General features: G+C 38.4%; 1 protein-coding gene across 1 annotated transcript; it reads right to left on the reverse strand.

The window, feature by feature from the left end:
- Positions 1-27,831, reverse strand: gpc1a (glypican 1a). The gene is made up of 10 exons (XM_088426463.1): positions 27,453-27,831; positions 12,654-12,812; positions 10,574-10,791; positions 8,871-9,044; positions 6,354-6,519; positions 6,160-6,290; positions 4,937-5,077; positions 4,415-4,545; positions 4,058-4,233; positions 1-2,544 (listed from the first exon to the last, which is right to left on the reverse strand). Exons 1-10 carry the CDS (start codon positions 27,637-27,639, stop codon positions 2,360-2,362), a joined length of 1,668 nt encoding a protein of 555 aa, XP_088282589.1. The 5' UTR covers positions 27,640-27,831; the 3' UTR covers positions 1-2,359.

Consider the following 27,831-nt stretch of genomic DNA (forward strand, 5'->3'; position numbering starts at 1 on the left):
TTTGACATACAGCAGTTTTTTTATTTTGCCTGTTTTCCCCCCTTTCAGCACTCCTATGAACACTTAAAAAATACCCTTTAATATAGATGACAAGTTTGTGGCAAATACTAATTTGATACAAATTAACAGAGGCTGAAGAACACCAAATGTTAATTGATCTTTGATCAGGATAAAAAAAAAAAAAAAAGTCAAACAAATCCTCATTGCAATATTGATTGCCACATTATGCACCCCTTTTTAACCTTTACAAGGCATGACAAGAAGCATGATCATACTTGGTATAGGTCTGCTCAGTCACTCTTGCAGAATAAATGAAGCATACAATTAAAAATATATTGTACCAAAACCACACATTACTCACTGCTAGTTGTGCTTTTTTGACTGAATAATCACTCGTAATAATAAAAACACCCAGGTTTTTCATTCAAATTGTCCTGACAAGATTTACGCAACAAGCAAATTTTAATTACTGGAATATGTGTTTTGAAATGTGAATGTCAAAAAAATATATAGAATAAATAAAAGTTAAATACAAAGCCCTGTCATCTGTCCATTTTGAGGAAGAGGGTCACACGCTGAAGGAATCACAGCAGCCTAATGTCTGAGCAAACATGAAGCCTGAAATATACCATAGGCAGGAGGAACAGTACATACGATACTGTGTTTTTCATAAGTTTATCAACTTTCCAAAATCAGATATCTTAGGGATTGGCAAGAACAGCAAACGAAAAACAGTAAAATGTGGTTTGCATTCACTGAAAAGGAGAAGGCGTTCTGTGTCTCATGGTTTAAGACAGAGTGAAGGACATGTGTTCAACTCAGATTTTGCTAGAATTTCTCAAAGCAAGAAATGGATTATCATTTTGACATGCCGTCAAAATAGCGTTTGCTAAAAACGTTATGATATTTCATTTGTCGGATGTTTGTTTACATTTTTACAACAACAAAAAATATTTTCACAAGATCATAAGGTAATAAAGGACACAGACCTTTGAAACCCCCAGTGTTTTCTGGGACAAAAACAAATGAATTACAGTTGTTTCTCTCTATATCGTTGTTTTTTTATGTTAATGCAGTTTCAACTTTTGACAGAGATGTTCTAAAAGCTTGCCTTTTCTTTGCTTCTACTTGTTTATTTGTTTTACTTGGTCCTGCAGATGTAGTCTATTGTATGTTTCACCTTGCTATGTATTGTGGGTAAACATCTTCCAACAATTACCAGTACGAGAGCGCTTTGCTCAGTTTACCCAGGCTGAACTCTTCACTAAACAGCGAGTCCTCCCAGTGCTGTAGTTCTGTTTAAACATGCAGTAGAGAAAATAATTAGAGGGATGTGTCAGTCAAGAGTTATTTGTTTGCTTTAGTTTTTTAAAAGGGAAGAAATACTTTGGTGCCTTTATCCTCTGCTAATCCTGATGTGTTGTTGCCAAGACATCATATGGAGGGGTGGATTAAGGCAAGCATGCATTCCATGAAATATGGCCTCGAGTTGTATGCTGTGGCATGTGCTCAGTGTGGCGATTACAAGTGGCAGAATAATGTGACATGTTTGATATTAACAGCAAAATAAAGTAATGGCATTCCAGAAATTGCTCGTCTGTGCTTTGTAAGTGTTTTGATGATGAAATGTTCATTTTAAAGGTGATAACAACAGTAACATTTGCAATTACAACATTTAAGGAGAGTTGGAGGAGCGTGTCCTGGAGGCCAAATATTTGTTAGGCCAACATACATCACAAAATCTTAACAATTACATCACAGGTTTTAAGGGGTTGATTCCAAATAGAGCGTCAACCTATAAATGCACTTCCATGGCCCGCTATGGGGCCAGTCTTATTTCCGTTCCATTAGATGCAAACATGATGCACCCTGGCTATACATACATTTATATCTCACACAATGCTGTTCGGGGACACACCCTTAACACCAGATTGAAAAAAAAAAAATAAATCAATAAAAATAAAATTAAACGAAACAGCCTTGAACGCACCAGTGTTTGACACTGAGCTCAGTCTCTGGTGAGTGGAGCACAACAGACCTTGTAGGACTTCAATAAAACATAATTATCAACATTCTGTTGATTTTCAACATTGCTCATCTTTTGTAACATCATCCTCTTTCTTGGAATTCATTGAAACCAGCTCAACAAATGCAATCAAACTATAGTAGGAGAGGACAATAAAAAAAAAAAGACCATTGTTTCTGCCGGGTTTTGTTCTTCTTCACCGAATAGTTCCCATCACTTTCATTCATAGTTGGAAAACTTAATAAAATGTTAATCCAATGTTCCCTTTTCTAATTTCCAGCTCCCGTACGACGATCTCGTCCTGGACATCAGTCTGGGAGAAGGCAGTGCGCATCATCGCCAAAAAAGGAGCAGTACAGCCAGTGGAAGCAGCATTAGGAGGCTGCACAGGCAGCTTTGACATTTGACTGCACCTGTGACTTGCTCGTTGTCTGGAGGGTAGGCGTACAATCCCGGTCGACTTCGAGGACACTGACCGCTTAGGCACATACCACTTCCCGAGCCACTGATGTCATCACCTGTGCGAAACCAGCACAACATGCCTTTTTATTGTGTACATTTACATATTATACATTTCACAAAAGTCAAATGAATAAAAGCATTTACATGGGCATCATCTTGTGGCATCTTGGTGCCAAGAAACAATCTGAAGTGAATTGAAGAACTTCCTTTTAACAACACTAATGCTCTGATGTTATCTTGTGCCATTGTGGTGCCAAGTAACTATGTTGACATGATGACTTTGAATTGAGTCGGGGTTGATGCTCTTGCTTCGCTTTTTTTTCCTTCTTTTTCTCGTTTTTCAAACAATATTCCATAAACACATTGAATGGAGAAAAACATGTATAGCCTACAGTTATATTAAAATTACAGAAAAATTATATAAAAATGACAATGGTTGTCTTCACAAGAGAAGACATTTTTTTTAGACGAGACTGTACAGTACAGCCTGATGCAACGCTGACTTCTAGTGGACGAGCAGCAGAGTCTTCTCCAGAACGTCCAGAATGTGTAGCTTAGCGCTAGCTAGCGAGCTGCACTTTATCGTGAACAGTCACATTTTATGCCCTCATCAGTCAGTTTTATGCATGTCAGTTTGTCCGATTAGGAAATAAAGTTGCCAGCAACGATATATTTACAGATCCGTGCAGAATGTTTCTAAAGTGTGTGTTTCTGTGTGTATGCTCATGTGCATGTGGTGATGGAGAAAACTCAAACGGTAATAACAATTTAAAAAACAATTGTAATTGTATTTACTTCTATAAGTTGCATACAACAGGCAAGACACTCCAACCACTCTGCTAAGGCAAAGAAAATTGAATAAAAAAAATAGATTGCACACTTCAGCAATAAAATGTCATATTTTTAAATTCCAGCAATAAAATGTTAATTTCTACTAAATGATTTTAATAAACAGCTAAGATCATTTTTTAATTTCATGTCAACTGAAAATCGCAATGCATGCACTCAAGGTTCAGGTAAACAAGGCCAACCTGTTTTCTGGGTATAAACACATGACATTCACAGGCTGGGATGTGATTGATTGGTCATTGTTTGAGCCATGAGCACATGCCAGGTCAATTTTCATTTACAGGAAGTGAGTAAATGTGTTATTAAAGGTGTTATTATACACGAAAAATAATGAGTTATTAATAAGTTGTTAAAATGATGGACGATGGATGGATGGATGGATTAATGCAAAATCTATCATTTTTCACCTTTGAAAATGATCGAAATAGTTTTACTGTTCTGTATATCCCTTGAAGTTCAGGTTTAGAGTTGAAAAGTGTGGAAATTAGTCTGTTTATGCTAGTTTCTGTCTCTTATTCAAATGTGACTGTTTTGTTCACATGCTTTAAGAAATTAAGCATGCCGGATCAGGAAATGAATTAGCACACTCTGTGTCAATTTTATGGAGTTGATAAATGATTCATAGTGAAATAGATGCATATAATAATATTGTATATCCAAGTAGCATGTACTGTGAAAACTGCCAAAACATGAACTGTTTTTCTCCAAAAATCTACTCACTTGCATCCTGGAAATCAACGTCATTTCCATCCATGGCATTTTTTAGCCTGTTGCTCATAATTTTTAGTTGCATGATTTGTTGACGGATCGTCATGTCTGGCTTGGTGATGTCAAGTTCCACCTCCGGATTGTTGATCTGATTGGCCAAGCCATCCCCCATCACCTCAGGAAGGTATCTTTAGAAAGTCAAAAAAACGAGTGAGTGAGTGAGTGAGTGAGTGAGTGAGTGAGTGAGTGAGTGAGTGAGTGAGTGAGTGAGTGAGTGAGTGAGTGATTGTGATTGTTCAACTTCAACCAAGTTCACAAACACCATTCAATGTGAGATGAAGATGCATGACGACAGTTGATCTATCCCACCTGGCTTTGGTAATGCCATTCCAGCATTTATCCTTGTTGGCGCCACCTGCTGCCAATTTGCTGCAAAGTGCTATGGGGAGCTGGAGCCAATACTGTCTCATTTCCCTTAATTTGCTGGAGAGATCTGACACCTGATGAAGAAACAATAGAATCCAAACATGAAAATACAAATGAAAACAGTTGTGCAATCTGTAGCATCTGTTTCCATCCATGATGGGGAAGCGCAAGCCTTTTTCAATCTGATCAACAGTTTCTTCAGAAACAGGTTGCATGCAATCATTCATGTTGACAGTGAGAAAAATAATAGTCTTGGTGTAGTAATCAAGCAAAAGCATAAATGTTTCTAATCATGCGAAAGAAGCCTGGCATGAAAAGGAAGAACGTGTAAACATACAAAAAGGTGACTTTGTTACCACGAGGTAAAAAAGACCTCTAACAACTCTAGCACCGTGTTTCTCCACCTGTAGAATTGCAAAAATAATTCCTATTTATTTCATCTTAAGATTCAAATTCTGAACACACCTGCATCTCAAGTCTGAGTCCCGCAGTCGGAGAAGGTTTGTATTCGGAAGCAGTCAGAGAGCCGCTTTTCTTTTTCTTTGGCTGGAGAAGCGCTGGACTTCCCGTGCCTGGCTCAACTGGTGGGCCACATGTTTGGTACACCTGCGATGGGATAAACAAATAGGGACAGGCTCATTTTTAAGTATGTTTTAGCATTTTACTGAGAAAAAAAAAAACAAGATACCTTGACTTATGCAGAGTTGCGGTACAGTATAGGAGGTAGCGTATTCGGGAGTCAAACGGACAATTACCGAATATAATTGTGTTAGAGAAAGTGCAAGGGATTTATGGATGGTTAAATTGCAAGATATACAGCACAGACAGTTAGATAGAGAGAGGGGGAAGAGGGAAAGAGGGATGGAGAAAGAGAGCTCTAGAGCGATCGAAATATAGAAAATGTGTACTTAATGTATTTACTTAATAGTAAGTGTGTGCGTGCTTTTCAGACTGGAATGAAATGTGCATTATCGTAACGCTGAGTGTACATGAAAACAATGCAAAAAGATGGAAAAACAGTAGTATAAATTACGCCGCTAGATGTCACTCAAGACGTTTTTATGATGCTCATTTGTTTGCTGTTTGAAGTGTGTATAAATCGAATACAATTGCGTTGTAGATGGTCAATCAATATAAATCAAAACAGAATCCTCAGTCCTCGGTGAATTTTATTAATAGACCTTTAAACTGGATTTGAAACATAGCAACCATGAATTTCAGTCACAAAACGTTGGCGTTCATCCTTTAGGAATTATAGCTTTAAGGGCTCTAAAGTATTTAAAGGCAAAATAAAGGAGAAATTCCTCAATGCCCAATACAATGGCCTTGTATCAGCCGCAAGCATGTGCTTCACACAACTGCTAAATTAAGTAAGACACACAAACGCAACTACATCCAGGTGCAACATCATTTGGAGATGGGTTCCCGACTTCAAGCCCAGATTGAAAATCTAATTCATGTATTTATCGTTAATTTGTCCTCTAAAAAAATGGGGGCATTTTACAAAAATATCTTCATGTGGGCCCTTTTGACATTTTACCCATCTGTAATATATACTGCATTAGTTTGGTAAAGGTGGATTCTAATTGTATTCAATCATTCCCCTTTCTATAACATAACAAAAGGCATAATGTTCAAAGAGAATTGTTCTCCTTGTATGAAAGCAAGGACAAATAAGTGTAACTTACTTTGGCTGACAAGGCGTCAAAGCTTTCCTTTAACAAGTGGACAGCCTCAAAGATTTGAGAAGGGATGGATGACAGAACCACATCAAGACTGGGCTCTGTGCTGAAACTAGATGCCACCTGGATCATGGTATCTGAAGATTCAATTGTAATCAGTCAGTATCCCGTCCTAATAGTTCATTTTGGGGTTTTTTTACCTATAAGATTCTGCCACTCAGGGTTCAGATCAGCTTGGTTAGCTAGGCAGCCCTTCATAACGTTGGAGCAATAGTTGACACAGGGTTTGACAGAGGCAAGGCCACGGCAGTGCGGGCAGTAAACCAGTTTCACCAAGGCCTTGACACATTCTGGACTCAGAGGAACCTGCGGAAGAATTATACATTTACTTGTCATGCATCGTTCCTCTCCTCTCCACAAGAATCAGCATAAACTGGAAAACATCTTAAGAAAAGGTCAATACTGCATCATTATGCTCAGAAAGGTTAAAAAAAAAAGGAACAATTTAGAAATGTCTGCAATAATTATAGTCTTCCCAAGTCCAAATTCTTATGACAGGCAGCTTCAAATTTGACACAATGATATTTTAGCAAGTCTAACCCTCAGACCAAAGTAAATGGCAAGTAAAAATTCAGTTTCAAATTTCAATAGATATTGCATTAACATGTCCCACCGAAAACCCCTTTCACATTTCGGTAAATTTCAGTTTTTTCCCCTCCAGATCTACATTACTGGTCAGCCCACACGTGTGTGTGCTATTATTACAAATTGATCGATCTGGAGAGTCGAAATTGGCCTGCAATGTGAATGCTTGAACTAATGTGTATTTTTATTGTGCAATTTTGTTTTCTTTTTTTTTTGGAAAAGCAATGATTTTCCAAGTACGATATTTTGACCCAAGGCTTGTGATATTTGTACATTTATATTCTCCTTCAGAAATAAATAAAGAGACTGGTACAATATCTGATTGTATGTGAGTCTAATCTGTGTGTGTGTGTGAGTGTTGCTAATCACCGTAGAGCAGGGGTGTGCTGGACAATGGGATTCTACCTGTCTGCACCACCGCCAGTTCCAATCGACAGCCGATGTCGCATTGTTCCCAGTGCAACAGGGCCTTAGCATATCTCATATTTTGGATACTCCAAGCAGCTACTTTTCGCCCATGTGTTGCGCCCTGCAGCTTTTATTGTGGCGCAGGGTTTTTTACTGACTGATAGTGATAGGAAAATGATGCTAATTTTGCTTCATGAAACAGTTGCATTTTTTGCCCCTCTACATCTGTGATTCTCAAACTTTTTTCAGAGATTTGAAATTAGTACCCTGTAACCAGTGCAGAGCATTTTTCAATTAAATTAAAACATGCCATCACTGTCTGATTTATTCATCTTTAGAACCTTTCAAACTTCATTTCCATAAAAAATATCAACATAAAGTGACCTCTTTTGGATCATACAAGAAATCCATCCATCCAGCAATCCATGTTCTATAGCTGCTTATCCCCACAGGGTTCGCAGGCTTGCTGGCACCTATCTCAGCTGGCTTCGGGCAGTAGGCGGCGGACACCCTGAACTGGTTGCCAGCCAATCGCAGGGAACACAGAGACGAACGACCAATCATGCGAGCAATCACACCTAAGGACAATTTAGTATGTCCAATACACCTGCCGTGCATGTTTTTGGGGAGTGGGAGGAAGCCGGAGTACCCGGAGAGAACCCATGAAGGCCGGAGCCAGGTGGATTTGAACCGTGACCTTTGAATTGTGAGGCGGACGTGCTATTCACTGCGCCACCGAGCCGAATAAGAAATCTGTTATCAAAAAGAAATAACGTGATTATTATCATATATTTGTCCACAAAAGATAATCAACAGAAATTGTTCGACCTGTTCTAAAAACAAAATAATTATAAATAAATATTTGTCCCCGGATAAATACTAAATACAATATGTCGTTTTGGGGGGCTTTCTGTTCAGAAAAATAAATCATCAAATTAACTATTAATAAATATTTGTTGACAAAAAATAATCAACCCAAAGTGTCAGACCTATTCTCAAAAAGAAATAATTATAATAAATATTTGAACACACAAAAATATTAGACATAAAATGTCCTTTTTGGGGCACTTCTGTTCAGAAAAATAAATCATTAAATTAAACATGAAGAAATATTTGTCTAAAACAAATAACATAAAGTGACAGGACTGTTCTCAAAAAGAAATAACTATAAATAAATATTTTTTCCACAGTAAAATATTAAACACAAAGTGTTCTCTTTTGGGATCATAGTAAAGATCAACTTGGGTGGAATTATTCAAGTATGGGGGACAATCTGGGTTTTTAAAATAATCAAATCCAACGAACGCTTAATGACATTTGCCTGTTCTGCTCTTGTTGCAAGGAAGTTCTGAACTCAAAATTGTACCAATGTCTCTGGGATAAGGGCTGAAGGAAGATTTGCTTCAACATTTTTGTGTGTTTTAATATGTTTCAGTGTGTTTAAATCATGTGCACTAGATAAATTATTTTCTTTCTTACGGTCTCTCAATATCACAGATGTTCAGGTATTGTGGGTGTGTCACTCCACGCAATAAAGAGATGTTCAATCTAGTTCAGTTTCTTCTGTCATCATAATAACCTCATCTCACCCTATCTTACAATCCAAAAGTCAAAGAGTGAATTGTTTGAAATGATGTCCTCTCAAAATGAGCCCGCATACTCACCTGCGAGACCTTTCTGACAACCTCTCCACTGATGATCAGCCCTTGGACAAATGACCTGGCTGTGACAAAAGCCCGAATAACCTTTGCTTTCATATCCCGGGGGACATCACCGAATGGCCGCAAGGTCTCTTGTTGCTTAGCAACGCACTCGAGGTAGTCCTCGGACAGGGTGACCTGCAAGGGTGATGACAGCAGTGCATACAATAGAAGTTTGTTATTTCTTTCTTTTTTAAATGTAATTACCACTTATTTGTGTACCTGGTGAAACGCAATGGTCAGATGATTGTGATTCAGGTGTATTCAATTTTACGTGTAACGTCTTGGGAGAACTAAACGTGATTCGGGCTGAGTCTGACCTTTATAAACATCTCATCCTCTTTTCATTTATTCACAGCAGTCAAAACGCTATTCATAGCAGCTAAAATACTTTTTTTTGAATTTTTTTTTTTTTACCTGGACCTATTGTCTGGTGAGGTGGATTTGACATGCCCCATTGGGAGATGAAATGCAAGGAAAAGACATAACAGAAAATTCAAACTTGATGTAAACACTCTCAGTAAACATATCAGTAGATGTATTTAAATCACTAACATTTATCACAACTGTAATGTTGAACCAGCTGTTTGCTTTTTCGCAAGAATCTTCTAATATATAATTGCTACAATATTTACTCAGAAACTGCTTTACATTTATTTTACATAGCCATATAGATGTTTTTGACATGGAAACAATCTGTCCTTTTTAAACCATGTGTAATAAATAGAACAGATTATTGATAATGATACATTTATTGATAAATTGTGTGTTGAACAATAGGTAAGGATTGCGCTCTATCCTCATTGAAGAGCCATTTTAACACCTCAAACCTTATATTTCCAAAGTATTATCATCTACAATTAGACTCCCGTGAGATTTAAGATTCATAATTTTACCCAAAACGACTTTCATTGAAACGCTTTCCTTCTCTTTTACTGTATCTTTAATTTCACTGATTGTTGGAAAATTGTTGAATTAATTCTGTTTGGTGGGATTTTTTTTTTTACAGTTCATTCCTTTGAACAAATAAGAGTTAGGGCTAGGGTTAGGGTTAGGGTTTTTATCAAGGCCTCCTTCAAGACTGTGATTATGCTTTGCAATTGCAGATTTAAAATTGTTCAGCTCATTTTAACTCTTGTCATCTCTTCTACCTGCTTGACCTATTTAGTGAGAGTGCAAGTAAACTCATTACATCAGTATTTTCCTTCATAGACTCTGGCAATTAATGAAAATGAGTCCAGGCGATTCTCATAAAGCCTAAACTACCTAGTGTCTTAAAAAAAGCAATCGAGCAGCGTTCCAATCCTCTTGCTAATTCTGAAAATGTTACTTAATGGGGATTCAAGCTTATAATTGGACTGGCATCCTAACATATTGGTAGTTAAAATTTCGGCAAATATTTCTCCACGCCAACTTGAGTAGACTCTCATCACCATGCACTATTAGAGCGAGCGAGGCTCACAGGGAGTTTTAGCTCTTTTTAACGGGAGTTGGCAAACGGTAACTGAAATCTGACACTACATTTTGTTTTGACAAATTTGTCATGTTAAAACAATTCACTTTGTCAGGATAATTGAGGCGTTCACGTTATTGATGAGACTAATATAGAATGAATTATTGTGTTACTGTTTTTTTCCACATCGAATGAAGATGGGGTCCTTACTCACATCTCTGGGTGTGGAGCTTTTAAAGGTGCGTTCCAAAAGGTGTGACCAGAATTCAGTCAAGGTCTCATCCAGGTTAAGAGCGGAACCACGGTAGTACTGTTTCAGGTCAGCGTACAAATCACCATAGAGTCGTGTATTTTGGGAGTATAGTGCACCAAGAGGAGAAAGGACCTCCTGGAGGGAGCGTTCAGAGCGACTATGAAGTTCAGTGAAATAGGCTGGTGGGAAAACAAAGAGGAAGAAAAGTATTAATGGCAGAAATGTTTCTAATGGATATTACTTTTCTACCATTTCTCAAAGTTTTACTTTAGGTCAGGGGAAAATTGTCGACCAAGTCGGGTAAGTCAACTTTTAAAATACTGTAGGTAGAATAAAAATATTCTCCCCGAAGCACTGGCAGAACCATTTCTCCGCCACCAATTTTTGGAACGCTGTGTTGCATGGCGGCATGGGAGAGCCCCCCCCAAATATTGGGGATCATTTCCACTTCAAAAACAATGGTAAAAACAAACTAATGTTTAATTATTGTGAGGTGGAAAAGGCAGACCACAGCAACAAAGCACATATGCAAAGACCACCTTGACAAATTGCTCCATTTGTTCTCTTGGTGCACCACTGTTCAGGACCAACGTACATTTATGCATTTGTCTGCTTTAAAACACTGATTTGGTAGTTTGCGGGATTTCACAAAAGACCACTTTTGCACACAGAGCCTACCAAAATAAATAAATAACTAGATAAGAATACAACCTGTCACTCCAAACATCTATAGTGACACAGTGATGCTATTACATTTGGAATATGCATATAACATTATGTACAGTATGTGTTAACTAAATGGTAGTTAATGTTTGTTGACCATATATGGTAACTGCTAGCATGCTGATGCCGATCGTGATTGTTAAACAGTTAGCATAGAAACTGTGAAGTTAAACCACTCACTTCCACTCACGTTCAATCTTAGTTATAAAAAAAAGAGAAACATTATCACATTAAACCGTAAGAGTTTTTGTAACATTTGTATGACAAAGGAGACAGTTGGCTCAAAACAAATCCTTGGGTTGAAGAACGAATTTCGTAAACAGAGTAAAATTTAAGAAGTAAACCTACATTTTGAAAGCGAGGAAAGCATTCTGGGTAAATAGAAGTGTACAATTTCATCTGTTTGGAATAGGACCATTATAGTCTTTTTTGAGTAAGGTGTACTCTACAAAATGTATTCATCAGAACATTCTGATCATTCACTCCGATCCTGGGCATCCTCCCCTCCATTTTATACTCTGTTTGGGGTTGCAAAGCTCACACAGGTGACTCCGGCCAAACCACTCTGGACGTTTTGTAAGTAGGTCACATACAAAGACAGACACCCATTCAGGCTCACATTTACGCTTTCACTGAGTTGGAAGTAAACCCACAAATATAGCTCTACTAAACCACGGGTAAAATACAAAAGAGATTTTGGACTAGACAGAATTCAATCTTAAGTCTTTTTGCTTGTGATCCAAAGCTGTGAAGGCCAGAAACAGTTGGATGGTTACAAACCGAAAACCCACCCAGATTGATCCAGATTGACCCACACAGTCATAATGACACATTTGTCACCTGCGGCACTTAACCATCTTCCAGGAATCATCTATCTCTTTCTCTTTCTTTCTCTTTCCTCCATTCATTCTTTTATGTCTCAGATCTGCAGAGTTGCCTCCACAGTGGGTCAACTGCTCATTAGCTGAACCAGCCCCTGCCCCAGGGGACACCTACTGTTTGTGTATGTGTGCATGTGTGTGAGTGTGCGTCCTCCTGGATCAGGAGATCGGCTTATCGTGTTTCATTGTGTCTGCCTGACTCTGCCCTCATTATAACACCCAGTCAGGGGTCTCCTTGACGTACTTGACATACACATCCCCCCCTCACACACACACACACACACACACACACACACACGCACACACACGCACACACACCATGAGCACTGAAGTTGCGGTTGGGTGCAGAGCATAACCAGAGATTGTAGAAAGCATACATTTATCGAGGAATGAATTATTTCTGAAAACACACACACACACATACACGGAGTACGTACTGTCAAAGCTTCTATAGAGGGTGTTGAAAGCAGCCTGCAGTGACCTGCCGGCCTCCCTGATCAGCGTCTCTGTCTCTCGAGCACTTAGACCCTCCAGATTTTCCTCCATGCTATTAGTACAACAGGTTGGACCCTGGGGACAGGTCCTCAGATGATCACCTAGTGAGGTAGAAAAAAATAATTATTAAAAAAAAAACAGTAATAATTTAGGATCAATTAATAGGAGAACGTTTCCAAGCAAAAGTGTTTTTCTTCCTGTATATGCATATGTGTTACATATCGCTTTCATCATATTAGCATCTGACCACAAAACCATTCTATAGACAGAATGAAGGTTTTCATATATTTACTATAGTATTGTGCATTTATTCAATTGGAGAATTTTAACCTGCTTTTGGGTACCTGGCTCAAATGAAGTAGATCACATTATTTTCTTCGGTTCTGTGAGCAAAAGATTGCAGGTACAGGTGCAAGTAATAGTTTCTTGCCTGTTTAAAAATTGTCACTTTCAAATAGCTGGTGCTAAACGAAAAAAAGTGCTTTTTTCAAGTCTGTATTTGTAATGCAGTTGTTATTTTTATAGCCCACTGTCTTTGTGCGAAACATTATCAGATGAAAACACATAGAAAAGTGCTGCTTAAATGAAAATGCTTGGGGTTATGTGGGAAAGAGGACACTTTTTTTTTCTTGTTTTGAATTTACCAAGAGTCAGCATGACTGTGAATGTGGTTACTACCCCATCCGCCTCACATTCAAGATGCACTTGTTACGAATCAGGGCACAGGCCTAGGTTTGTGTTCTCCTCGTTTGTCACAGCTTTTTTATTTCCCTTGAACTTACTGTGCTTGGAACAGTTCCAAGACAAAGGGCCTTATTTCCGTGCCAGGCGCAAGTTTAGTACAGTCAAAGTATAAATAAATGCACATATAATATCAATCCTGCGAGACAGCTGAGAACACTGTCTAGTGCATCAGCCCCTTTAAAGGTGCAAGCCCGAGGGATGATGTGTGTTCATGTGTGTAAGCGCATCCACGTCTGGGGAAGGTTAAGGGTGAGAAAGACCCCCAAAACTTTGTGCATCATCAGGCACATCTGTACTGCAGATCTTGGGTCGCAATGTGCAACTTTCTTTGGAAATGTAAGCGAGTGGGCAGGGGTTTGGGGAAGAGGGGATGGAAATTGTCCAACGGGAGAAGTGGAGCAGAAAGAGAAATGCCTTCATCACCGTTTCTCCATAAATCTTTCATGGAATCTTTGGCACTGGCTGGCGAGAGTTAGTTGGAATGTGAGTCATTACACAGGGATTAACACATCTTTTTGTTCTATTTCCGTGGTTCTTAACCCTGCTGGAGGCCTTGACCCCTGCAATTTTCTTACGCACATTCACCACACTTCGTAATTGAGAAACAAATTTTTTCACTCTGCTAAATATAGTGTGAAAAGGCTTTATGGACACACACATACACATACACGCATTTGGCTTGACCTCTGTCAACCTCTTCAGACTGACTCACTGAACCCCAGGGGTTTGATCGAACCCAGGTCAAGCACCACTATTCTATTTGGTTTGGATGGTTTAAGCCCACTTTGGGGAATATGATGTACTAGGGATCTCCGGGTACCATGTTGGTGACACTGATCTAAAGTCTCAGCTTCCATTCATCATCATCACTGTTAAGTACTTAGTCAAACACTGATCAGTTAGGCAATTTTGTATGCGAAAAACAGCTCCTGAGGTTGAAAATGCCACCATCGGTCTTACTTTTGTGGCTCATAGATATCATTGCTGGTTGCTCCTAGGCTAAGTATTGGTTGGTTTTGCATGCAAGTGTTTCCCCAGAGATGCATTTGTGCATTATTGCATTCGGGGTTCGTCTGCTAAAAGAACGAGTGAGTGCAATGTCACAAAGCCTGAGGTTACTCAGAAAAATACAACCAAGCACACAAGTGACATGACAAAAAAAAATAAAATCGCTTTGGCATGCTAGTGCTTTAATGGTAGCCGTCAAGAGCCCAACAATTTAACATAGCTGTTTCTGTCAGTGAGTAATTGAGATTACACGATTTAGGCATGTAATTTGCCATGTAGATTTGGTTTGTTTTCGTTAAACAATACGTGATGATATAAATTGTGAGGAATGTTTAACTTTACAAAAAGCATTGAAGGAAAAGCTTGTCTGTTAAGTGCTGGTTGAATATGCGAACAGAACAGAAATAACATGGGACAGGGTACGGTTTAACGCAATACATTCTATGAGTGGTTTCATTGCTCATGTTGATTTTTGCCCTCAAGTGACGGCATGCATTCAATTAGGTCCACAACTTGAGGGGCACGAATACACTTGGCGGTTCTTCCATTTTCATAATTCAGTCCCTCGTGCCTACTGCCTTGCTTCTACTCAAAACGCATTGCAAGATGCATGAAGTTTGCATTCGAGAGGGAAACAAAAAGAAGAAATGTATTAAGGAAATAAAGCTATTAAAACACATCGGTGGATGGGTCTTCCATATAAACCAACAAAAAAGGTACTTTATATTATATATGTTTAACCCAAGTAGGACCCCATTTAAAATTTGACAACTGGCTGCAACAACTTCTTTTTGCGAGTCGATTTATGAAGCTTCTGATTTGCTTTGCATTAAATAACAAAGAATGTGGCTTGTGTAATCGGGGAAGCAGGAAATGCTTAAAAGGAATGTGAAGCCAATTGAATGTATTGCTAATCTACTTTTTTCATGGTGGCTTCATGCAGAGCTCTATGACCTCACATAATCCTTGCAATTGTTCCAGTTTTAATTTGTGCTCACTGATGTACAAGATACTCAGGATCAACGTACATTTAAATGTCCATCATTATCTCTTAAAAGCATGCAGCACTCATCATATTTAAAATCAGGTTGACCGCTCTATTTTGGGACATAAGTCGTCAATTTTGTCATTGTGTGCAGTCCTTCATGGACTACTAAGAGGCTCAGTCTTCAATAATGTTTTTAACCTTATAATCAAGGATGTAGGACAGAGGTCTGCAACATTTAATATTCAGCCATTTTAACTGTCTCCCACAGATAACAAAACACTGGGAGCTACAAGCCCTTTTAACAATCAAAATGATGACAATACTTCATTAAAAAAATACTTAAATATGTTCTCATGTTTTTTCAGAGTGATACCAGTAGGAGAACTCAATTCTTGAATAGTCACTGATACCAAGTTCCAACAGCACGAATGCTTTTGATGCATAAAATCCCTCATTCTTTTGCATTCGGATTGGACAGTCAGCCCAATCAAAATCAGGTGATGTAAAAGATACAGCACAAGCCAAAAATCTGGACACACCTTCTCATTAAATTTCATTCATTCAGAGTTTTGATCCCTTTGGTGATGCCTCTGTAAGGAGAAACTGACACACACCGCTGTGAAATACAAAACAGCTTTAGAATTAATCCAAACCCACACTTGCCTTTGCAGCCTCAATTAGGTGGATCAAGGTCACCAGACGCACAATTTAGATGATGAGGTCACTGCAATTTATACAAACTCATACCGAATACGAAATTTTATATGGGAGCTTTAATCCTTCTGAAAACACATACACCACAAAAGCTCAGCTATATTACATGTTAAATAGTAGGAGTAAAAAATAATGCATGAGTGTTAGTCTGTAGAATGTCCTAAAACAAAAAGCATTTAGCAGGTGTTGTTACAGGATAAGTTGTAAAATTACTGTGGTTACAATACACAAAATAGGCTTCCAATTTGAGAGATTGTGGAGGTGTCATGCAAGTTCATCTAATGTTTAAATCTAATCAATTTTATGCCAAGGAAAATATTCAACATTTACACAGACTGATCCTAGAATATCATGTCATGACGTAAATTGATCAAGAAAATGAATTACATTTAAAGTAAATAATAATGTTAAGTAATCCAAATAGATTTACAGACTAAATCATTTATTGTAGAAGGACAATCGGTCTAAATTACCTGTCCAATGTCACATAATTTGGAAAATTGAACGACCCTATATGCTTTGCATGAGAGCATTTACATTTAAGGGGAGATTAAATTATGTATTCTCCTGCTCAGTGGATTTGATGAAATTGTATATGCTGCAAAACGTTTTGCGGCGCATACTGAGATAAAAGACGTGAATATTTGCACAGTTCAAATATTTTTCTTTCTTTCTTTTTTATCTAATGCGTTCCAGATATGTCAAGAAAACACACAGGGTAATGTTTACTTAAGTCTTACAAACACAAACACAAATCTCAGCATACAATTCACTGTGCAGTATGACAACTACAAAATTAACCCAGCGATAAACAGCAGCAGAGAATTAAAAAAAAAAAGTTGAGCTCGTGAGTTCTCACTGATTGACAAGGTCTGGACTGCCTCAGCCATCACACTTTACATCAAAGCTCATTGTTGTGCAGTTAAAGTGGAGCAATGGTTTGAATTAATTCCCTTTAGTTTATCCACTGCTTTGCGTTCCTAATGAGCGTCTCACACTAACCCTGTCACTTAGGATGGCAACTTACCCGAATGAGAGACTAGTGGTAAGCCTGTGCTTAGCTTTTCCATGATGCACTTTCTGGACAGGAACCTCTGTGTTATTAAATAGCCCAAATAACCTTCCAGCAAACTTTCCTTTAACATCCATTAAAGAACAAATAAAGCGAAAAGAGGGATCGGGGCTTACTGAAGAACAGGAAGGGAGGGCTTGATGGGATAAGTCAATAAAATGAAAATTAAAACATGGTGACAACTGGAGGGAAAAGCGGTAGATGAGAAAAGCAGAACGTCTGTTTAAAAAAATAGAGCATTATGTATGGTTTTTTCTCTTTTGTTGACATTACATTGTTTTTTTACAAAATAAAAACATAAAATAAAATAAAAAAATCAACCTAACTACTAGTCATAGATGTGTCAATGTTACAAGAAAGCATTACAAAAGTAGCTTGTCAATCAAAAATGCCTAAAAAAATATATATGTCAATGTGTAAGCGAGATTGGGTCTCGACACTTTTTATACGCTTATATTTTTCTATAAAGGGCGGAATGGTGGAAGAGTGCTCAGCACTTCCAGCTCACAGTTCTGGGTGCCCCGGTTTGCTCCTGGCCCAGCCAGTAATGTTACTAATACTTTGTTTGTAGGATATCAAAATCTATCAATTTTTTTCCGTCTGAGGGGGGGAGCCAATTTTCCACCTGCTGTCTACTGAAAATGAAATCACAGTTGCTCAGGGATCAATTATGACTCCAATTTTTTTCCTGAGTTTGTTTATGTAATGTTTACGAGCTAAACCCTGATTGGTACAGCTTGGGATTGTGATCTTTTGTTGCCTGAGCCCTGAGTACCTGTAATGTCACTTCCAAATGACAGTAAGTGGCAGAATGTCCATTGATGAGGCATTTTTACTTTTAAATGTTCTTTTATGCAAAACAATTAAGTCATACGAGCTGGTAATTCTTGTTCATAAATAACCACGTCACTTTGTAATCGTTTGACAGATTGAACGATTGGTAGACTGATTGCCTGTTTGATTAATTGTGTCTTATTAAAAGAGACATTGTGTGCTCATGTGCATTTGTGTGTTTGTGTGTGTGTGTGTGTGTGCATGTGTGTGTGCTGGCCTTGCAGGGGGAACAGACAGGGAGGTGCTTATATATTTGTGCGAAACATTACCAGACTAAAAATACCCTACCACAGACCAGCCCTGTCAGCTGCCCACCAAGTGTGTATGGTTCACATGTGTGTGTTCAAATTCCACCAACCTCACATATATTACTATAATTTTAGGTCATTTTGGGAGTAGCAAATGCACTCTAACTCCTACTTTTACTTAATTTCACCATTCTCTGAAGCAGAACAGCATGCGTCAACGGCTATGTGCCACTCTAGGGAAATGTCTGAGTGTGCAAATTTGTACAGTCAAAGGTGGATCAGTCAGGTTAGGGCACAGGTCACAGCGGCTATCTTTGACTACAAGATTTAGCATGTATTAGCAGCAGACTGTAACATGTGTTTCTGTGTGGATTAAAATATTCAGACAGCATGCATTTCTATAGGTTGCACTTCAATGTGACTAAAATGCAAAACGTATTCCGCACATATGTATGTTATGTTGCAAGTTCAGCATGATTTAGATGCCAGGATGTGAACTAGAAACTGCTCACACATAGATTAACTGATCGGGATTAGCAGGCGATTAGACATCAGCCCTTAATCCAAGAGCACTGTAATGGTCCCAGTGATGGAAAGGTGGTAAATAAAATGTGGCCTTATGGATGCTTTTGTGTGTGTGTGTGTGTGTGTGTGTGCGTGCGTGGGTGGGTGTGACGCTGAGCAATCCACAATCATATTTGCCAACTCTTTAGTACTTGATTGGGTGTGGTGGGCATGAGAATGTGTGCGGTGTATGCATGAGTAAGGGCACGTCAGAGGCAGAGTGCTCATCACCGTTCTTTTACACATCTCTCGGACAAAAGGAACATTAGAGTCACAATGTGAGGGCAGCCATTTTCACATTAAGTGGAGAAATTTGGAGAAACTGCCAGACCACAGCCACGCGGGTTTGGACTTAAAGCAGAAAGACTTAACAGTTACAGATCAACCTTGCCACATGACGCTGACATGAAATAGAGGAGTTTCTCAAACAGAAATGAACAAAAAAAGGGTGCACTAATAAATAAATAAATATATATATATATATATATATATATATATATATATATATATATATATATATATATATATATATATATATATATATATATATATATATATATATTTATAGTGTATCATGATTCATACATCATGTAACAGTTTTTCGTTTTTTCACTCCAATGAGAATTTTTGAGTGGAAATTGATATTGAAAGTCAACCAGTATCAAAGGAAATAGAAGGCTTGGGAGGATTCCAGTATAATCACAGTGCTGCATCCTTACAATGAACATCTCTGCACTCGCTCGAGGGAGCACAAAGGTTAGTGAAATGGAAAGTAGGGCACTGTGACGACTCTATGCACACTCTGAGCATGGGTGTAGATAACCACCAAGGAGACTGTCCACATGCCCTTGCTTTGAAATTACAAAGCACAGTACATGACATTTAAAATGAAGTGCCGTCTATACTGAAAGCAAAGTTGGGTGTTCTTCCCTCATCCAACTCTGTATATAAAAGTTTTTTTACTAAAGGAGATAAAAGCTAACATTTTAAACGGTGAGCTTGCCACACCTTTCATTGTTTACAGACTCTTTTTAACTGCCATGTGAATTAAACAAATCGGCAAGGGCTGGTAACTCAAAAAGCCGACCTCTGAGGAATAATGTCTTGCCTTTGAGTAATTTGGTCTCTCAAAAGAGTGCTTGCTTTTCATTCTATTCTTGAAGCTCATTCGAGCGGGGTGATGGGAGAAACAGTTGTTTTTTTTCTCATTGGAACGGAAGCGGCTATGGCTGGGCAATCAATCAAGTTAATTCAATTCATTTGTCATTATAAAATCGACGATTTGAAAAGGAGCTAAATCGTAAAATTGAGGTTTTGCACAAGGAGCAGAATGCTGGCTGGTGGGTTTACAAGATGTGACGATTGATTAACTAGTTTACAGCAACGTGCGCGCTAGCTTTGAATAGCGGCACAGTGTAGCACAAAGAAAAAAATGCAGTGACGTGAAATGTGAAGATGCCACAACCTCCTTGGGAAAAAGTGTACATGCATCACTGTAGGGTGAAGAATGTCTAAAAAGCTTGTGATTAAGTGCAGGTAAAAAAAAAAAAGAAGAAGAACAAGTGCAGGAAACAGAGATTAGACATGACTGGAGCAGGCGGATTAGCCTGCTGCAGGCGGACAAAAGAAAGGGAAAAACAAAATGTTTTTTACTTTATTGATTTTACAGCTTAGATGGATGTTCCTTTTCTATTAATTATTCTTTACACTTGCCATTTGTTTATATGGATGCAGTCAGCGTAGTTAACACATTCATCATACTAATGTGATTCCGTGTTGCTATACTGTCGAGCAGAAATCAAATCAGAAATTGCTCATCAGTGCCGCAGTCACATACAGCTGCAACCGTAGCCATACATTTATTGAACAAGACATATTAGTGAATTGTGCCATACATTTTTTCACAATGTAATAAAAAATGTTTCTTTCATCTGGCTTCAGATATTGAAAAGAGGCATTAAAGCAGAAATGAGTTCAGGTGCAACAAAATAATCTGTAATCATAGTTTATGTATTCATTTGATATTGTGGAGCTTTTAGATAAGTCCCCTCGTTTTGTTTATTTATTTATGAGTTAATTTATTTATTTTGCAGCACAACTACTGCAAGACCCCAACTTGGCTTCTGAAGTGGCAGTGATGAAGTCAAACATGACAAATAAGGTTATTCTTGAGTTGACATTCCTTATTAAGTTTTATGCACATGTTACCAAACAGAAGTATTAATGGACTTAAATTTAGTAGTATTATCTGAAATGTCATTTCAATTACATCTTCTTCTTAAAAAAAAAAAAATAACCAACATCCACCCAACAAAAAACATCCATTGCCATTCCCAGCCCAATTCTCAGAAAGCATGAAACAAAATGGTCTCATTTTGTTGCTGCGGGTCATTTGATCACTTGGGTGTGTGCGTCTCTGCAAGATAATGCATTTGTGAATGAAACTTTTTTTGGAGGTATTGACTTTCACAGACTTCAGGCACACACACAAACACAAAGTAAAAAAGATGAGCTCAGTATTACCACTGGCCAGGTAAAAGCTGCAATGTGTGAGAGTAAAATGTGCTTCCAGGCACAAAGACAAAGTGGCAGACAGCAGGAAAGAGGATGACTTCTATTCACTGTGGGACAATGGCTACGTGAGTAGGGAGGGAGAAGATTCCTGAAGCATGATTATATAGCAAGCATATCAAATTATTTTTTTACCGCGAGTTAATCATTAATAGTGTTAATTATGGTGAATAATATACATTAATTTACTGTATAGAGCAGTGGTTCTCAAATGGGGGTACGAGTACCCCTGGGGGTTCTTGAAGGAACTCCAGGGGGTACTCATTATTTTAAATAAAACCAACAAACATGTAAAAATCCTTTAAAAATATTTATTAAATTAATTAAATGTTGCAGGAAAATATAAGTTCAAAAAACATTTTTTCAGTAGGTTATTCAATTTCATTATTTTAAAAGCCAAATTCACTGGTATGACCCAGTGCTTCTCAATTATATTTTGAAAAGCTCCACCGAGAAAAGAGAAAACTTTTTGCATCCTCCCTGCTCTGTGCATTGACTAAAAATGACATCATTTATTAATATGGCATAAGTATACTTAAACATGTATCCTTTTTAACAATAACAAAAGAAAAAAAGCAATATTAATCTACTTTCAACTGTTAATTATTGAAAATATTGAAAATATTTCACAAGGGGTACTTCACTGAAAAAAGGATCCACTGGTATAGAAGGATATTCTGATTGACTTAATATTTATGAGACTTGAAACCAAAACTAAAAAGTACTAAAAACTAAAAAGACAGTTATCTATTGGTACATACATTAGGACATACAGTATTTCCAAAAAATACACTCTAAAAAAAAAGTGTTTTAAACTTTTTGTACGGTAATTTCCATGAATCAAACTCGTTTGTGTATTTAGTTTTTACCTGCCCAAGGCATGCTAGAAGGTTCTGGCACATAGATTTTGTTCAATTTGATCAACCATGCAGGCAGAGAAATGTTGTGCTCTGCGCCCATGTGTGGTGGATGTCTTCATTTTTCATTCATAAATTTGACAATTTTGAACTATATCAACTCTTTGCCCACCAACAGCAAGAATTCTGGTCATATAAAATACTTCTGCCAGTAACTATGTTTTTATTTTTATTTATGAATGATGAGACTCGTGACCAGGGCTCCTCTTAATTTTAAGCTTATTGAGCACTGGCATAATTAAGTGTGACCACTTGATCCATTTGAAACCATTTGAAATCCATTTTCAAGACAACTTGAAAAAAATGTGACCATCAGGTTTCCTTTTCCGATAACACTTGGCACTGAAAGAGTGAAAACTAACTTCCTAGCCATGGCCCACTTTTAGTTGGTAATAAGGTGGTGGGGTGAAATAGTCACACACTGATATGAATGATTGGGTTGGAAGGCAGTCTCCAAATTCGGCAGTAACAGCAAAAAACATTATTATGAATGATCATATATTAATTGAATTTTGCATTACAGAAACAAGTCATGCAGCTTGTAATGCATATTGTTTTAACTCCCATCACTGCTCACAAACAGAAACTTTGAAGAGAAGTAAAAATACTTTCCTTGTGTTTGAGCTACTGCAGTTGGTAGTCTGACTACTAGACTGTAAAACATGAAACAACACTGTAAGTAACGTGATCTGCACTTCTAAAGCACTCTACGAACTAACTAATAACTACCCAACTAATTAACTGACTGACTGACTGTATAAATAATTAAATAAATTGCAGACGAAGTCTATTATTTGGGCCAAAAAAAAAAAACTTTCCCATTTGAAAATTGATATTCAAAGAACACTGCGATGGTGATTTGAATTTGCACAGCCCTCATCTAAATGTTTTTCAATTTTGGGGAGCAACATACCTGGCAACAGCTGGACCTTGTCCCAAGCAATTAGGAGGCTGTTTGCTCCTCCAAATGTCAAATTCCACGCACAGGAAAGCTACAGGGCTGCAACATCTGTGCATGTGTTTACTGCTTTGGTCTTTTGAAAAGAAGAAAGGCACTTTGGGAGCAGTTTCCACAAGATTTAAGTTTGATTATGAGGTGTTCTTTAATCTTTTCAAACGGTTCCATTTGCACAGCACAGAAAACAGAAGATCTGGTAAAATAAGATTAATTAAGCTGTAAAACTTAATTAATTTCACCCATTCAACGAGAACTAAGTTTTAAAGAGCCTTTGGCGCACTCATTCCTTTGCTTTTTCACACAGTCCAGCAACATGGTAAAAATGTCCCGAAAAATTAACAAAGAGGAAAAAGACACCTTTGAGGGGCAATGCGAAAAAGCTTTCATTACATCCAGAAATGCACACTACCTCTGGAACGGGCGTATTTCAACTTAGTGTGGCCAATCAGAATGTTGGGTGGTTTCATTTACAGTAGTGTGGAAATACGTAACGTCACACTCTTCTGTGGAGACGTTGGTGTCTCCGTTGATCATGAATGATATGTAGAGGGCAACGATGCCTTTAACGTTTCAGAAAGTAACTTGTTAATCAAAAATGCCTTTAACGTTTCAGAAAGTAACTTGTTAATCAAAAATGCCTAATTCTTCAACTAATCATGGATCAAATGTGTTACTACTCCCTGTGAAGGACTGAATACTGTACTACATATTACACATTACATATTCTGTATATACTATAAAGGTTGGCAAGTAGATTACACAAATCTCTCTGCGTCACTGAGTGACAGACTTGAGAATTATTCACCGTCATCTAGGGAGTGACATTACGTATGCACCAAGTCACGATTCTGCCAGTTGAAAAATAACATAGCAGGAAGGACAGTGACTTGTGTTTTCAAGCTGGAAATCAACTTACTGTGACTATAAGGTACTTCGCAACTCTGATGCGGTTGTTATCTATCTTCAAAATCATTTTGATTTCAAAGACACATTTTTAAATAAAAATCATGACTTATGTTAAGTCAAAAAATTTGATGGTAATTGTATTTTTGATTCAAAAGGAACATTTATGCTTGAATGTTTATGCACCAAAGTAGACGGCACCAAGCAACATTTACACTATACTGTTCTCTCTAATCATTTTCAAGGTACAACCTCAGTGACATCACAACAATCTATTTTTAAATGCTTACAAAATAAATACAATAACATAGGACGACAATTCATTATATTTAATGTTGTAAGTATCTTATTTCTCTCCTTTGTAAACTTTATTTGAGCCTTTTTTTTTTTTTTTTACAAAGTAACACCACCCAATTTAAAAAACAATGGGTAAAAAATAGCTGGCATTACAAGTGTAGGCAATGACGCCTCATCAGTAAAATGGGGACGAGCATTTTTTTCATCTGCTTTCAGTTTCATTCATGAGACTGGACAAGGCAACATCTGGCCACAAACAGGCAGATTTATCCTCTTATGCGACCGCTTGACGCTTTTCAGGGGACTGCCATTTTCAAATTTTTTGAAGGATGCATTTTGATTGGCCGCCTCTCACATTGCAAGCTCACTGTCATTTCCCTCCATGTCTGTGTCTGTAACACCAGAGACACGTAAAGGGAGACACACCTTTTACATAGCCGTAGATATCCGACAGCCGCAGTGGCTCACACATTACAGGTCCATCAGCACAGGCACTTCAGATTTATCACCCAGCCTGCCGCCCCTCTCCAATATACAACTGCAGCCTCTCTCTCCGTCACACATGGTAACAAATGAAGGAAGTTTGCCCCGGAGAGATCCTCTCCCAAGTTAACTAATTTAGCTATAAGATGTGACAGATCCCCACCGGCAACGAGGATTTATTACATATACAATACCCGGATTCTACCTTTCGCCGCAATGCGGAGTTAAAGTATTTTTAAACAAAACAGAAAAAAACTTTTTGCAGGTTTTAGTATTTAAAAGATAGTGTCTACTCTCCAATTAAATTGATTACCTTTTCAAATAAGTGAATACAAGGTTATGTAAAGCTCTTGGTGCACCCACAAGATGGTGTAGGTAAATCTGTGGTGCCAAAACTAAGACCTAATTTTCAACAAGCTAATTTCATGCTGTAATTCTAATATGAGTCTGTCTGTCTGTTTTTCTGCCTGATTTTCTGTTTGTTTTTCTATCTGTCTGTCTGTCTGTCTGTCTATCAAAACCTGTTGTCATCATAAGACATAGAAATGAAAAGGGATTCCAACAGAGTGCACCCAGTTGGATTTGATCATTCTTTCCTATGCCACTGAATAGTAAAATACAATTACATCCTAAAATAACAAAATGGTATTGTAATATGGAATAAGGAGTTTGCATGTTCTTCTCGAGCTGCATGGGTTTTCTCCAACGTTTTTGTGTCCTCCCAGATTCCCCAAAACACGTGTGGTAGGGATATCGGACACCCCAAATTGCCCTTAGGTGTGATTGTGAGTGTGAATGGTGTTTCGTATCTGTGTGCATTGCAATTGTCAGTAGACCAGTTCAGGGTATATAAGACCAATCAAGCTGAGTAGGTACCAGCAAGCCTGTTATGTCAGTGTGACCCTTGTGAGGACAACCGGTTATGAAAATGGATGGATGGATGGATGGATGGATGGATGGATGGATGGATGGATGGATGGATGGATGGATGGATGGATGGATGGATGGATGGATGGAAGAAATATGGGTGGATTGATGGAATATAATAAGCCGGTACACCAGTCCAAACAGTTGCATCAGATTTCTTTGAAAGTCCAGAGTAACAGACAAAATACTCCCTGAGCATAAAGGCTAAATCAATTTACAAAAATGAGTAGGCTCTCTTTTGGGGAATTCTACTGCCTGTCACTATCATTCCATGTCTATCTCCTTCAAAAATTTTGAGGGGACGAAGAACGCTTGCTCATGTAACTAGAGCGGATCATTGTCCAAGGGACTAAGGCATTGTGTTCTTCATCCGTCAATAAAAGATGAGTTTTTTAATGGAGAGAAAGGGAGCGAGCTGTTTCTGGACTCCTCCTTGGCCATCCCTCGAGCACCCACCAAGACCTTGAGTGACTCACTTTTTTCTTTCTCTTGTTCCCCTCCCTCTATGTACATCCCTCTGCCAATCCTCCAGTCTCCTTCCCTCTTTCCTCAGTCTGCCCATGAATTACTCATTCTAGCTGCATTTATACGCCCCCCCTCTTGTCTATGTCTTGGTATCACCATCGACGCACGCCCACGCACACAAACTGCTTCATATCCCACCACACAAGACATATGCGAGTGACCTTCTGCATCATACAAAGCTCGCACACAAGCACATCACAATCTTTTCTCTCCTTATTTTCAGGCTGCTGCTGCTTTCCACTTTTAAATGACAAAAGACACAGGCTGACAAATGAGGACCGTCCAGGAAAAAGCCACTCTTAATTCCTACCTGTTCTCGCTCTTCAAGAAGTAAAAGTGTAAACCGGGCCTGGTGTGTGATGTCTGGTTGACTGACAGTTTTGACCGACCGGTGTGATTGACTATCTGACATGCAAGGTAATTGACTAGTTGATTAGGGAATAGAAACAATGATTGAAAAGAATGACTGCCGTTAAAGAACCGCCCCCTCTTATCCTGGACAATTGTTGTTATTGTTGGTTTACATTTTTAAATGATGCCAGTCAGAAACCACTTCAGTACCATTGATGCAAGCTCAACTGTAATACAATCAATTTGCATGCATACAGTGAGGATAAAAAAAAATCATTTATTTTTCGCATGACATCAGGTTACTCCTGTTTGCGAAACTCTCCTCATCTTGTGGAATAATATACAGTAATGTAACGTTGCTTGTCAAAGAAATTGAAAATGCGAGTAGGTTATTCCACAAGTACTAAGCGTGATCTTCTACACGAGCAGCCCAGTCTATTTGAGACAATAAAACACAATAGAATCAGCAGATTCACCTACGAAATCCTGAAACAAACCAAAACAGTTGTAAACATTCTCAGAAGTAATCAGTCTCGCTCACGCCAGTCGGTACATGCAACATTTGTTTAGAGCGGCTGTTTAAAAACACGCTTGAATGTATTTGTTTTGTTTTGTCCTTTTTCTCTCCTGAACTCACCGGAGGTCTCGGTTTGAGGTACACCGGCCAGCGTGAAGCCCTTCCCGGTGTAGAACTGGCGCAGATCCGCGCAGCTCCTGTCCGGTGCAGGCCCAGCTGCTCCGGTCAGACCCAGCAGCACACTGAACACCAAAACACGCATCTTCTCAAGCCTAGTCCAAGACAATCCGGTGGGAAAAAACTGCATTTCTAAACGGGAGTAGCGGGAGTTCTTCCAAGAGTACTTGTCGGGTTTGCCGGGTATTGCCCACAGAAGTGTAGAAGCCGTTCAACCGGCGATGTGGCCCGAGAGAGGAACTGGATTTTTGCAGACGAGGAACAGCGACGCGCGGGTGGAGGTGTCAGGTACACCCCGCAACCGCACCTCCTTCTGGTCTTC

The sequence above is a fragment of the Hippichthys cyanospilos genome, chromosome 10, assembly GCF_059441005.1.
Source record: "Hippichthys cyanospilos isolate Australia breed blue-spotted pipefish chromosome 10, RoL_Hcya_1.0, whole genome shotgun sequence".
Taxonomy (NCBI): Eukaryota; Metazoa; Chordata; class Actinopteri; order Syngnathiformes; family Syngnathidae; genus Hippichthys; species Hippichthys cyanospilos.